The sequence below is a fragment of the Ammospiza caudacuta genome, chromosome 1 (genome assembly GCF_027887145.1).
Source record: "Ammospiza caudacuta isolate bAmmCau1 chromosome 1, bAmmCau1.pri, whole genome shotgun sequence".
Classification (NCBI taxonomy): Eukaryota; Metazoa; Chordata; class Aves; order Passeriformes; family Passerellidae; genus Ammospiza; species Ammospiza caudacuta.
The window spans coordinates 146,487,456-146,502,278 of record NC_080593.1 but is presented as its reverse complement, the minus strand read 5'-3'; the positions used below and the strand labels follow the sequence as shown (position 1 = coordinate 146,502,278).

The following is a 14,823-nucleotide window of genomic DNA, read 5'->3' as shown; positions in this document are numbered from 1 at the left end:
AGAGAAACTGCTCTGGATTTTTGTCAGCATGCTTGGGATGGATTTGTATCTCCCCAGTTTCTGGAACTGTGCTGGAAGTTGAGAATGATATTTTATTGAACGTATGGAAGCCAAATGAAGTGGGACCACTGTTCCCAGGGGAGGAAGAGTAGCTGACATCAGAAGGGGGAGTCTGAAAGAGGAGCAGCAGTGCATGAGCCCTTGGGTGGGAACCACTGTCCTAGCCCCTCTCATGCAGGGTGCTGCGGTCGGCGCATGCTTCACGCCCGGGACTGAGCCATGCGCATGCTGCTTTGATGAGGAGATTGTGTCATGAGAACAAACATTCCTTCAGTACTTTTAAAAAGATCAATGAAAACTACAACCCCAGCAGACCCAGATTTCATTCCTTGGAAATGAGAATAAAGTCCATTTTTTTTCCTGATGACAGTTGTCTGGAAAGAAGCTTGGGTTTTGTTTGGGGTTCTTTTTATACACATGTTTGAATATTTTGATGTGAAGCTGATGAATTATTGTCTGATGATTTTACTGCTCTGGCTGCCAGATAAGAACACAATTATCTATATTTGTTTCATTTACATACTGTTATAAATCTGAATGTTACTTCAAGGGTTAACCTTCAGGATTGCATTAATGAGGAAGGCTTCAGCTCAGGTAACTTTAACTAAGACTAGAAACCTGCTTTTTGGATGACTTCTCATCTAGATCTTTCCATAGTCAATAACAAGAGCCATGTCCCCCAAGTATAAAGTCATCCCAAACTGAACCACACTTTCCCCACTCACTGGTTAGAGTTGCTGACTTCCCACTGATTACAGAAATGGGTCTAAAGAGTAGTCTTAGACAGGAAGTTTAACTTCTTTAACAGCTTAAAAAAGATCAGATGAGTTCTAGCTCATAAACCTAAGAGGCTCAAGCAACAGTCTTTGGAGAATAGTTTCTTCCTAAACTGACTCTTATCAGCAGGGATAGCTGAAAAACTCTGAAAAGAAAATCTGAAAATGTTTTCAGTTTGTACTATCTACCTTAAGTTCCACCACACTGAAAAAAAACACCAAAAAACCCACAAATGAGCATGCCAACATATGCAGAGGAAAATGTCACTGCAAATAAGTAGGGTTTTGTGCTGAATGCAGAGGAACTTTTTGTTCTGATTTTATCTATGAGGAGGATATAAAATCTTGTTCAGTCCCAGTCTTGCACAGCTCTATGACAAATTTCTGCATATCTTGCTTATATTGCTGTCCTATACTTTAAAAATGTCACTAGATTAATATTTGGATACTTCGCATCATCTACTGACCCTTTTCCTTGTGGTCTGATCCCTACAGGTCCTCATCTCACTTTATGCCTCCATTTTTTCTGGTATGCAAGGCAGTTATCACAGGACTTTTAAGGGGCAAACTTTGGGCAGCTGGTTATGTATTTTGAAGAACTAAGCAAGTTTCTGGACAGGGATTTAGTGGCCACATGTAATGACAACTGTATTATTTTAATGTAGTACTAAACAGCATTTTATAAACAACAGCAGTCTTTTGCCTCACCTATTTTGCTGCTTCTTTGCCTTTCAGGTTCTGTTCCTTAAAGATGTTTTTCTCTTGAGAGTTTCTCCGCAGTGTTACTAACTCAAATTGTGTGACATTTAGTACATTGCTCAAAGCCAGTGTGTGTTGGGTGACCACTTAACACTTCCTTTCATTTGAGATTCATCTATCAATCATCTATTGTCAGTGACCTGCAATCCCCCCACCCGGAGAAAGCTGATCTCCACAACAAGCCTGTTGCACAATTCTTTCAGACCCAGAAACAAACTTTGTCATTTTATTATCATGGAACAGATCTCCTCATCCTAAAACTGCTTTGGTTTCTCCTTTTTTGTATCTTATTCCACAGTCTCCTTAAGTCTGCACAGATCAACACCAGGATGTCCATACCTCATTGCTCTTTTTTCTTTATAATAAAGAAATTCTCACTCTCACAAGCTCATTCTCTCTAAAAACTTCAGGCCCCTCAGTTTATATTGCCTGGCTGACTCTGTTATCACTTAACTAGATTTTTGGTGCATTTCTTTGGATAAAAATTCTTTTCAGTGATGTGCCATGATTCTATACTCTTCTTGACCATACTTCTCAAAACTAATTCCTCCTTCAGACCTTGATTTATTAATGAGACATGAGAATTTATATTCCCTACTTTACCTGCCCAAAAATCCCACATGCAAATCATTCAGTTGACTTTTACTTCCTCACCTTTATATTTCATTCCCCTTTCAAACTTGCTCATTAGTTTTCTTCTCCTGTATATATTTGCCCTATGTATGGCAGCTGACTGCTTGAAGAATCCAAATTTCATGGAGAATTGAAATATCTGACTTTTAAAGCAGTACTGCTCTTAAAAGTGGTCAAACAGAGAAGAGAAAGTGATGCAGAAAAGAGGGTGCAGGATCTCCCTAAGTTAGTAGAACACAAGTCTCTTGCTGGGACTCTGCACTCACCATCACTTCAGTGTTGACAGATCCTTGGTGGGCAAAGCAGATCAAGATTCCACCCCAAAAGGAAGAACTATGGAAATAATTTTTAAAGCTATTTTATATTTTAAATAATTTTAAAGAGTTCTTAAGCTCAAATGTGAGATTGTCAGAAATGTATTTTGTCACAAATGTCAACAAGCAGCATCGTTTTCTACAATTTTTACTCCATACATTTGTCTTTGCTTTTTGCATCTTACCCCCGTGCCATGAATTCTTCAGGAAATGACATTAAGGCAAAGTCTGAGTAATATAGACATGATTCATTTAGATTATTCTAATTTTTCACTCAAATCCATGCTTTATCTCCTGGAAATGCTGATATATCAGGACTAAATCTGTGCCTTTGTACCCAACTTCTCCTTAGTTGCCACTTCAGTACTCACATACACACGTGCACTTCATCCATGCAATGATAGGGCAAGTGTCTGGACTTACCTGGCTGCAGAAATTTCATTCACAAGTATTTTCATATCAAAAAGGAAAGTCAAAAGGGTTAGAAAAACTTCTTACACCCAAAGGTTTAGTGCTTGCAACTTTTCTGATAGGGAATCCCACATTTCATTACTCCCTGGGTCAGAGATATATTAATCAGGAACAGACAGTAGAGATGAGAACCCCAATAATTCATGTAAACAATCCTCCAAAAAACAAAAACAGCATAAAAACTTGCAACAGCTGTGATGCTCAATGCTCAGATAACACCCATTGTGGTGGGATACTGCAACAGACAGAGCTCTGAGATAGAAATGTGAAATCTTTCTTTCCCACTTGCAAGGTCTGCACACACATCTCCATCCTTGGCCGCGATGTTCTTGCACAGGGGACCCTCCCCACGCTTGCCTCTCCTGCCAGCAGGTTTAGTGGCTGCAGCTGAGCATCCTGCAATGATACCTCACCTGTTAACTCCTGGTAACCATGGCTGTTGATCCTTCAGCTCTGCTCTCACCTGTGGCTCTCAGAAAGCTGCCAGCTATAACAGCCTCTTCCCTCCCTGCACTCAACTTACTTGATCTGGTGTCCCACACAGAACTGCCTCTTGTTCATGTGTGCACAATTCACCTCTACCTAGAGCTGTCCCAGGAATGTGTTAAAAAGCCTTCTTCCCATGGCTTAGCCCTGGTTTGTTTTTTTGGGTTTTTTTTTTTTTTTTTTTGTTGGTTGGTTGGGGTTTTTTTAACAAATGTGCAATTAACAAACATTTGAGCAGCAAAGTGAACTAGCAAATCAAATATTTGTACCATCCATCACCTACAAAGTGTTCAGAACATATATAAGCTGATGAACTCCCTAGCAAATTCCTTTTCCTGTTTCTGCTTTAGTGGTATTAGTGATTATCTTTAAGATTATTGCAGTCATCACACTGTCAGGAGGGTTAGTGGTGCTGGTAGAACGGCAGGTAGATGAAATTCTATTTCTGTGTTGTCACTGAAGGACAAATGTATTCGGACAGTAAATCTCTAAGAGGACAGACAGTACAAGGAATCATCAGAGGAATAAAATTTGTCACTTCACTACAACTCCTGTAGGTCATGGTGGAGAGAAAACAGGGCGTCCTCCCTACCGTGTCCCTAATCAGTGCTTGGCAAAGCCTGCTAGAATATTGCTGGTGATTTATCTGGTTCACAGCACATCTGACTTTATTTTATTCCTTAAAGTTGAGGAATAAAATAAGAGAGTTGAGGTTGTTATGTTTGGATAAGAGATGGCTCTGAGCAGACTTTAGAGCATGTTCTAGTACCTAAAGGGAGAATGCAAGAAAAGAGGAGAGGTGCTTTTAACCAAGGTGTGTAGTGACAGGATGAAGAGGAATGGCCTCAAGCTGAAAGAGTGCAGGTTCAGATTAGACATTAGGAAGAAATCCCCACTGGAACCACTGGAACAGGTTGTCCAGAAACATTGTGGATGTTCCACCCTTGGAAGTGTTTTAAGGCCAAGCTGAACAGGGCTCTGAGCAACTTGGTCTAGTGAATGAGATCCCTGCCCATGGCAGTAGTGTTGTTTCATGTCTTTATAATAAAACTACTGCTTCAGGTGTGCTACATGAGCTGAAGCACTGTGACACCTTGCATGGAGAGGATAGCATGACCCTCTGGTAACATTTTCAACATTGATACCAAAAAATGCTCATAAAAAGCAGTTAATTATCTGTGGACCTTAACTGTTGCTTACAAAGACATTGATAATTATGGTAGCCCCAGCAGTGTCCTTGCATACAAAACAATTATTTAGCCCATTATGTACTTAAAGCATCATGAAAACAAGTTAATGGTGTACAAAGGAGGAAAATTATTACTTTTGCTTATTTTGTAGCCAAAAGCTGGGTCTCTTGGATCGGGTTCGTGGTACCAATACTAAAGGAAAGCTATTTACCCCTCTGAATGTAGATGCCATTGAAGAAAGTCCTTCAAAAGAGCCTAAGAATGTTGTCTTGAATAATAAGGAGCGTTTTCGCACTGCATTCCGAATGAAAGCGTACGCTTTTTGGCAAAGTTCAGAAGGTAGCCCATCTGTGTTGATTTCTTTCTATGCATCCCCTGTTCTTCTTATTTTACTTTGTTCTTCTGCATATTCTGTTGAAGGTTTGTGACTTTCTGGGACAAGTACGTCTAGTACCTGGTTTTGTGTAGTACATTTGGGGAAGCCCAAGAAAAAGAGTCCTGGAGCCCAGGCAGCACGGTGCTTGAAATAAACACCAGCCCTTCTCAAAGCCAGCAATTGATATGGGATAAAGCCAGTACTGGATTTTCCAGCCTGTTTGGCCTGGAAAAAGTGGGCACACTGGGCAGCCAATCTGTATTCCCCCAAAAGCACACACCATCATGGCTTGGTTTATGAGCAAGGATGCTAAGCTAAGGTAGCTTCCTCCTGGACTGCATCCAACCCTGCGGCAGCCTGTGAGGGTATATCTCAAATATACCCTCACTGCCATATCATTAAACCTCCTTTAGAGAGTCAATGTCCTCTTCCCTCCCCCTCTCTCCCCAAGCCTGCTGCCCCTCAGAGATTTCCATTGGGTCTCCATGAAACATTATAGGGCGTTTTTCCTCTCAGCTTCACTGAGCACATATTTCCCTCTTCTTGCCCATAACCCCAGAATGGTCTTTAAATAACAGGTTCCCCTTTCTTGTGCCAGCTGGCACCAGTGCATGCTGGACATGCTACCATGGGTGTAGCCTGGGTGTCCCCACCAGGAACTTGATTTTCTCCTTCATGAAGGTACATGAGCTCCAGGCAATGCCAGTGAGAGGAGAACTTGGCCTGTGGCTTGTACAACCTGTTTTAGCCTTTATGTAAAATAATTTGGGCAAAGATCTATTGGAAATGAAGACAAGTTCCAAGTGTTTCAGAAATGCTGAAAGGAGATCCTTCAATAATGTGTCTTACAGATGTCCCAAAATAATTAAATCCCTTTCAAGACCGGACCAGTGAAAGAAGCTGTAAGAGATATTTCTTTATTAAATTGCACTTACTTTATGTAGTGCTTTATTCAGCCAGACATCCCTCTAAATATTGTGTGGTGAGATGTTCACACATCTGGTTTTTTGGCCTCCTTTGCAGATGCAGGAACAGGGGAACCCATGGCAGAAGACAGAGGTGACAGTAGTGATTTCCCTATGGAAGATATGATCCCCACATTCAAGACAGCCATCCGAGCTGTCAGGTAAATGTCGTTTTGAAGGATGATAGGAAATAACATTACCATGTTGCTACATGTTGATTCACTGTTTCTGTTATTACTTTTTTAGATGCAATAGATGAGATAATTCTAGTGTTTTGAAAAACTTGAGACAGACCCAATTCAGTCTGTTGAAAATATGCAGAAAGGAGAAAGTTTTTAATAACATTTGCCATGTCATTTTGAGAAATACTCCACAGTGTTTTTATCATAAAATAATATTTTGTGCTGTTCCTTGTTAAAATGTTATATAAATATATCTTTCTCAATTTAGTGACTAATATTTGTATGAAACTGGAACTTTTGCTTAACCAAAAACTCTGAGCTGACTCAACTCTTTATACACAATTATATGAGTGTGCAACCTACTTTTCAGCTGTCATATTTTAATACATGCTGAGGTCTCAATTTCAGCAGTTTTTGTCTTGTGACATGTGTCACCTCCATTTTCACACCACAAGAGATATTCCCTAGAGTTAGAAAACTCCCAGTATGCCTTGGTCTTGTGTTTAGCACATCAAGCAAATAGAATTCATTCACTGATGCTCTGTTACTCCTCAATGCAGTACTTTGTACTCTCCTCCCTTGAAAAATGCCCCCATGGGAAAATACTCTGCTTTCGTTGCAATGGCTGTTTATTCCAGAAGTTGTTGATTTTGGGGCCAGGGACTTGCCACCTTCCAGGTGAAATAATGCAAGTCTGAAGTGTCTCAGATTTATCTTAGAAGAACTTCAGGGAAGATGGTAATAAAAATATAACCATATATTTATATCTATATAACCATGAAATGTACTCCTGGTTCTTTTTGAATTGGGTGCAGGAGAATCACTTTGTAAAAAATTCCAAGTTTTCTAAAGGCTGCTGAAAGCCAAGTGACACAGGCTTTGCTCATGTTACCCATGACTTCTTCCCTCCCACTGGAAGCTTCTTCATCCCTGTCCTCCACAGCTTTCCCCTTCTTTCCCTGATATTTGCTTGCTTTCAAACAAGTTATTGTTACTTTTGAAAAACGGCTTCCCCACATCCTGCCCAAATCTAATTGATTCATGCAATTTCCATTTAAACTCAATCAGGAGCCAAGTTTTTTTTTTCCTTGTGTAGTGTACCCAGATCCTGAACATTAATTGAGAGTAATTCTTTCAGACAAAGCCACTTAATGGATTTCAGGGTCATGATCAAGGAGATTTTAAATTAGGATTGCTAACATTGTGATCTCTATTTTCCCTTAAGTCTTTGAATGTGTAGTTTTGCTGTTACCATACCTAATTTGGCAAAAATAGGCCCAGCTATAATTTTGAAACCTTGAAATATTTATAAGCAACAGAGTTAAAGACAGCCCTTAAAAAGTTGTAATAGAATTATCTTTGCTAAATGAAAGTTTATACAGACTTTAAAAACATTTTAAAACCCACCAACCTTAAATAAAAGACAAGTTTGAATCTTAACATATAACAGCAATTTCCCAGTTCAGACCAACAAGTACCTGGAGACTCTACTGAGAAAGCAAACATCCAGAACCCAAGTCTAAACCAGATGAAGGTAAAGATTTCATTGTTTAAATAAAATGTTTAAATCCTTCTATTTGATTAATCTACACACACACACATATATGTATACACACATATATAAACATAATGTATCAACAGCAAAGGGTGAAAAATGAATGCCAAATATTTTTCAAGTGCTCTGGCCAACAGTGTTCCTTGTTATAAGAATTCTGTTACTAATCACTAGCTCATTTTGTAGCAATAGCAACAGTAAGAGCAATCGTATTATTATCACTACAACAACAATAATATGATACTGTTGTTTTTTTCAAGGGCACTTCAGGCATTTCTAAAACGTTTTCCCCTCTTCACAACCTGAACTGCTGCAAACTTCTTAACTTCCACATCTATATCTAATTATCCTTTCCTATCCAAAACTTCCCCAGGTGTAAAATTAAAACCAAGATGAAAATGATTCAGCATTGCCTATACTATAAATTTGCTTTATAATAGACTGAAGAATAGAAGCAGCAGCTTCAGCTTCACAGCTTCAAAATCTCCTGTGACTTGTGTTGCTCAAATTCAAGCTCCAACTGTGACTCTGAAGCTTTAAACCATTTTTATGACTATTAATTATGCAAAGCCAACTATTACAAATTTTCAAATTTAGTGTTTATGATGTTATAGATTTTAGATAATGTTATAGATTCTTTGTTTATATTTTATTGCCTTGTTTAGAAATAACACACTCAATTTACAAACAGACAGATTTCATCCATATTTTGAAAAAAATGGAAATTTTTTTCAAAATGTAATTTATTTTTCATAATGTAATTTATATAAAAAATTAATATGTTTTTCTGTTTATTATGCAGAATACTACAGTTTCGTCTCTATAAAAAAAAATTTAAGGAGACTTTGAGGCCTTATGATGTAAAGGATGTGATAGAGCAATACTCAGCAGGGCATCTTGATATGCTTTCCAGAATAAAATACCTTCAGGCAAGGTAAGAATCTTCTGGTAAATGGGGGAAATTTACAGCTTTGATGGCAAAATGAAAACATTGGCCTATCTGTGTACAAGGCCACCCAGAAGCCACACGTTTGCAGGATGTAGCTGGTCCATGAGAAAACCTTTTCCCAAAAACAAAAGGCAAGTGAGAGCTAGCAGGGATAACTGGAGGCAGAGACCACTGTCTCAGATATAGAACAAGAACATCAGAGTTAAAAAATCCTGTGAATTTTCTTCAGTATTGCCTTATTTGATCAGGATCAAATTTCTCTCCTCTCCCCATTTTACAGATGATAAGCAAAAAAAAAAAAGCTCTCCTTGAGCTTTTCTTTGGGCTGGATTCTCTGACGATTTGTGCCAGAAATATCCCATAAAAATGCCAAAATACATCAGCACAGAAGGTTTCACTCAGGTGTAATTGACCTATCTGAAAAAAAGTTGGAATTTCAGGCCTCTGTGATTGTTCAGGTGCAATCTGCATCCACAGCTGTTTCCTCCCAGAAGGGGTTCATTGCAATGTGATTTTGAGGCACATCTACAGAAACTTGTGCTTCTCGTCCCCTGATCCATGAGCCCTGGTCAGAGCTTGGGGCTGGAAATCCGTGTGGGCCTGAGTGCACATGTGTGCAGAGGTGTGTGCAGATGTGGGGAGCTGTCCTTGCTCAGTCTCTGCACAGCACATTCCCTGAGGCCCTCAGTGACTCTAAAAATTAAAATACCACACAATCACCTTCATTTCTCTCCCAATAATGGGCTGAGGGAGTGCAACCCTTCCTGCACATTTGGGCCTTGTCTGGACTCGGCTTTGAAAGGCTGCTCTGATCTTTCTGCTGAACTTTGTAATTTCTTATTTCAAAGAGATTTTCCATGCACTGGGCAATCTCTTTTTCAAGTATTTAGCATGTCTGTCAGCAATGTCTGGAGATTCAAGCCAATATCTAGCTAGCTTTGTGAAGCTTGCCTGGAGCTTTTTCAAGTTCCATTTCAGAACTCTATGGGGCACTGTGAAACCATGCAAGGCATCTGCACGGATTGTCCAATAATACAGGTAACTGGTCTAGTGGACTAGTGCTGATTGATATGTGGCCATTTATGGGGGTGAACTGAATAAACAGAGACTAACTTGCACCTGAGCCATTGAAAATGACAAATGAAAGAATATTTGATATAGTAAAAGAGTACAATTACATGTGTTGGAGCATTCCAAACAATCTTTCTCCTTTGGTGCCAAATGAAAAAATCGAGTAGACTTCCTTATGCAATTTCATTTAAAGTTATGGTTTTCAAGCCAAAAGAATAATTAGTAAAGACTAAAATATTGCTGACAATTAGAAACAACAACTGACAGAATGTTATTGGTTTGCTAGGAATGTCAGCAATGCTACCTTTTGCCAAGTTGATTTTTGTTACCCTGAACAAAATCTGATAGGTCTCCTGACATTTTTAAGAGCAGCTTCTATTGGATATTTTTTGACAATCATGCTGTTTGGTTCCTTTGAAGGAGAAGTTGTGTTTCAAATTTGAAGTTTGGAAACAGTGAGCTAAAGCATTACTTAATTATTATTAAATTACCAGGTAATTGCAATTCAGTGCATTGATTGTGACCCAAAAAAAACCAGACGCATCATGAACATCAATATATTACCAAATCAACGTATGTTTCCTTTTTGAATTTTTGCTTCAGAGATGCACAGCATATTCTGTCATGTGTTAGCATTTGGAGATGGACTTACACAGTTGCACTTTTCTTTTTTTCAGAGTAGACATGATTTTTACACCTGGACCTCCATCTACTCCCAAGCATAAGAAATCCCAAAAGGGAGGAGCTTTTTCTTACCCTTCACAACAGTCTCCCAGGTGAATTCTTTTATACCTAGTATTCAGCACAGCCCAACACAGAAATAAAAAGTTAATTCATTCCAATAAGCATGATTTTTGTTCATCCATTGTTAAAATAATGGCACCGAGAGGATATGTTGCTATGAGATACATGTAGATAAACACTGAGCCAGAAAGTCACTCAGAGCAATGTGTGATGGAAATCTAAACAATGGCTTCTTAATTGTCCAGCTCAGCTTCTCCACAGTTTGGAAATATGGTTTTAAATTAAATGCATGCATTTGATTGCTGATATGCTAATTTTCTAACATTTAACTTGTAAACCCACTTAAAAGCTCAATAAAAACCAATAACAGTTTGAAACAAATTAGTTCTCTTTCTGAAGTGCCCACCAAATGGCAAGCAGAGATTTTTAATGCTGCAGCTTTTAAATCAGTGATTGGTGAGAGATACACAAAACAAATTGAAATAACAGATTTCTGGGTGTGAAAGATGCACCATATTATTGTATTGCTGCATTCCAAAGAGAAAAATTTCAATAATAAATGACATTTCTTCTGTTGTTTACAACTATCAATCTGTCAATAAATATCCATCAAGAACCACACAAGACCGTCAACAATCTGTGCCCAAAGCTGTTGTGGTTGCTCAGAACAAAAGCAATCTTACAGAAAATAAATTATCCCACACAGAGAAAATTCCAAAACCACATAAACGTGAAGACAGAGACCTAAGTACATGGAAGAGGCAGTGCTCATTTGGGGAGGAAAGCAGATTGCAAAAACTGCATGAGTCCATGTCACCAGTCACCCAATGTGGAAAATATGACATGTTTTAGGTACAGATTTTGCTCTAATACAATTTATTCACAGCTGTATTTTGGATTTTGTAAGGAAAGAGAAGAACTGGGCATGTCAAAAGTCTTAGAATATATTTGTTCCAAATAATGTTAAAGAGCAAGTGTTCAGAAATTGCTTTTCTAGACTTAGGCATAAGTTATGGGAAAATATTGATTCCTTTGACATCAGTTTGGAAACTGCTTGACAAAGGCTTAACTTGATCATGAGAATCCAAAATTCCATGAAGTTATAAATCAAACTATTTAGTTAGAGATCAACTTCTTACCTAATGAATTTGGTCCATCTGATGGACTGGCAAGAGGAAATTGCATAGATGAAAACTTATTCTGGAATCAGCTTTAAATCTCCAGACCAGACTGTCTCTTTTCAGCATTTCCAATCTCTGACACTTACTATTTGATATAATGAAATTGAGAAAAAACCACACTCATCCTTGAAACTCAGATTCAGTCTCTAAAGACACTAATTATAAAGAACTAGATTTAAAAACACATGGCCATCTGTAGACCCACTAACTGCACTATCTCAATAATTTTCACAAACCTGAAATTATTCCAACAAGCTGGAGAATAATTTTAATTTTCTTTTGAACTTCTGGTGCTTTTTAATCTTTATTTTAAACTTGAAAAATGAAACATTAAAAAATTAAAACTCAAGATTATATTTTTTTAGGAATGCATTGGTATCACATAGAATAGACTCTCACTCCTGTTTGTATAAACAGCAAAAAGGGCTCCAAGGATCTATATAAATAAATCAACAAGATGGCAATTCCATTTTCTGATATAAATTGCTTATTGTGATGCAAAAAATATTGAACACTAACAGAGTTATTAATTCTTGGCAGAAATGAACCATATGTAGCCAAAGCATCTACAGCTGATACTGAAGACCAAAGTATGATGGGAAAATTTGTTAAAGTTGAGAGGCAGGTAAGTAATTTCATGACAGTAACAGAGGCTGAGGTGCTTGTTCAGAAATGATGGAGCTGATATAAATTGTGCTTGGCTCTGGCTGACCCAGGCAGAATTGTGCAGGTGGTGATGAAGACTCACAGAGATCTTGTTCCAAGATCACAAAATTCTGTTGCTAGTTTTTCATGAAAGAATTTGCTTACCTGAGAAGTGTGCCTTTTGAAACTTGTTGAATCCATGTCACTGTGTATGGCACAAGATCCTAACCATGATAATGAAGTGGGACTTTTTAATTCCTGTAGCTTCAGTACTCATCACATCTGGTGTTTGGCATGAGCAAGGCCTTTTCCTGCAGGGACTGGACTGAAAATGATTGTCCACCCTTGGGGCCTATGCAAAAGAGAAAGGAAACTAGTCCTGATATGTAACTGATGTTGTGGGACTGTTAGTGGCCATTAGGTCATAGGTTGGACTCAGTGATCTCAGAGGTCATTTCCAACCTAGATGATTCTGTGATTATCAGTTAGAGATCAGGTCTGTATGCAAAGGTAATTCCATATACTGTATTTTTGTAATAGCTATTTACCACTGGTATCAAGATTTTTTCATAACATTATAGTGTCCTCTTGGATACTGTACTGTTAAATATCCAGCAAGACTAATAATTTTTTTGGAACAATTCATAGGGATGGGGCTTTTTATTCTGAGGTGTTAGAGGATCAACTGCCATCCATTTCAGCCCAGCTTTGAGGGAAGATCACGGTTATTGTATGAACCTCCATGACCAATAAACATGGCAGCACACCATGGAATCATAGTCTCTTTTTGAATAACTGACTTGAGGCAATATCATGACATTGGTATTTTTCAGGTAAATGACATGGGGAAGAAACTGGATTTTCTTGTTGATATGCATATGCATCACATGGAACAGCTGCAGATACAAGTTGCTGAGATAAGTCCATTGAAAGAAACCGCTTCTCCTGCAAGGGAGAAGAGAGAAGAAAACAAATATTCTGAATTAAAAACAATAATATATAAATACACTGAGCAGTGTTCTCGTGAAACTCCCTACAACTTCCAGCAGGTTCCAGTCAACAAGGTCAGCCCCTATGGTTTCTCAGCACGGGGCCACACGGCTCACTCCCAACCTTTATCAATAGGTGGGCAAAACTCTGGCAGACTGCAAGCCACACCTTCCTCAACTTCATATGCAGAGAGGCCAACAGTTCTGCCTATATTCACATTAATGGACTCCCAGGTCAGCTACCACTCCCACGGGGACCTTCAAAGCCCTTACTCAGACAAGGTGTCCCCGAGACAGCGGAGGAGCCTCACGAGAGACAGCGACACCCCACTGTCCCTTCTCTCCGTCAACCACGAGGAGCTGGAGCGCTCCCCGAGCGGCTTCAGCATCTCCCAGGAGAGGGACGACTTTCCCTTCGGGCCCAGCGGGGGCTCGGCGTGGATGAGGGAGAAACGCTACCTGGCCGAGGGGGAGACAGACACAGACACAGACCCCTTCACGCCGAGCGGCTCCATGCCCCTGTCCTCCACGGGAGATGGGATTTCAGACTCAATATGGACCCCGTCAAACAAGCCAGTTTAAAATGTGTGTGGGGGCAGTCACTGGCTGACTTCTTCCTTGTAATGTAAGCATACTTTGTATATCTCACTTACTCTACACCCAAAGCTTACTAGTTCAAAACACCAATGGCTGCATAAGATGCATGTGATATTAGTGGTAGTCATTCTGCACCATTTCATACAATTTACTGATGCAGTTTTTTTCATGCTTCCAAAACTAAGGAGCTTAGTTTTGAGCATGGTTTGCATGACTTTGCCCTATATAAATGGTACAGCTGATTTCTTCCATGATACATATCTATCTGGTACTCTTCAATACAACAACGGTGAATTGATAAGAGGCAAGATACAGTGGTCCTTGCTACATTTTGTAAACAGAGCAGCAAAATAAAAAGATTTTTCAGGAACTATATCCCTTTGTGGAAACATAACATCTAAATCATTTTCCATTATAAGCAAATCAATCTCTAATCAACCAAGCCAATCAACCAAGCAAATCAATCTCTAATCAACCAAAAGCAGGGGAAAAGCTGAGTTAAACTATGACCTTATTGAAATGCTTTTGTGAACTAAATGTTTCACATGTGATCTCATATAATTACTCCTGAAAAACAATATTGAAATGAAATTAAGGATAGGATTTTAAATCATCCAAGTCACCTCCTGGGATTGATGATAGGTATTTATTTATTGTAAAATGTAAATAGAAATCCCTCAAAATACTTTGAAAATCTTCACTAGTGCTTATAAAATTGCTCAAAGTAGGATTATAATGCTTTTTTAAAGAAAATCTTTTGCTAAGTCTATTTGCTACTTATGGGGCCAAATTTTCTTTGTTACAAAAATAAAATTGTTCACTGTAGAGAACTCCAGGTTTATACACTCCACTCTTCTATTGACTTAGGTGCTGCTAAGTA

The 14,823-nt window shown here is 38.8% G+C and overlaps 1 protein-coding gene across 1 annotated transcript in view; it reads left to right on the top strand.

The window, feature by feature from the left end:
• KCNQ3 (potassium voltage-gated channel subfamily Q member 3) overlaps positions 1–14,251 on the top strand; it is a 197,993-nt gene extending 183,742 nt beyond the window's left edge. Inside the window, exons 10-15 of the mRNA XM_058810794.1 lie at positions 4,841–5,028; positions 6,089–6,191; positions 8,570–8,701; positions 10,465–10,563; positions 12,253–12,337; positions 13,191–14,251. Of these exons, the coding sequence (XP_058666777.1) occupies positions 4,841–5,028; positions 6,089–6,191; positions 8,570–8,701; positions 10,465–10,563; positions 12,253–12,337; positions 13,191–13,928 (1,345 nt within the window). The 3' untranslated portion in view covers positions 13,929–14,251. The remainder of the gene's footprint in view (positions 1–4,840; positions 5,029–6,088; positions 6,192–8,569; positions 8,702–10,464; positions 10,564–12,252; positions 12,338–13,190) is intronic.
• Positions 14,252–14,823: the final 572 nt, after the last annotated feature.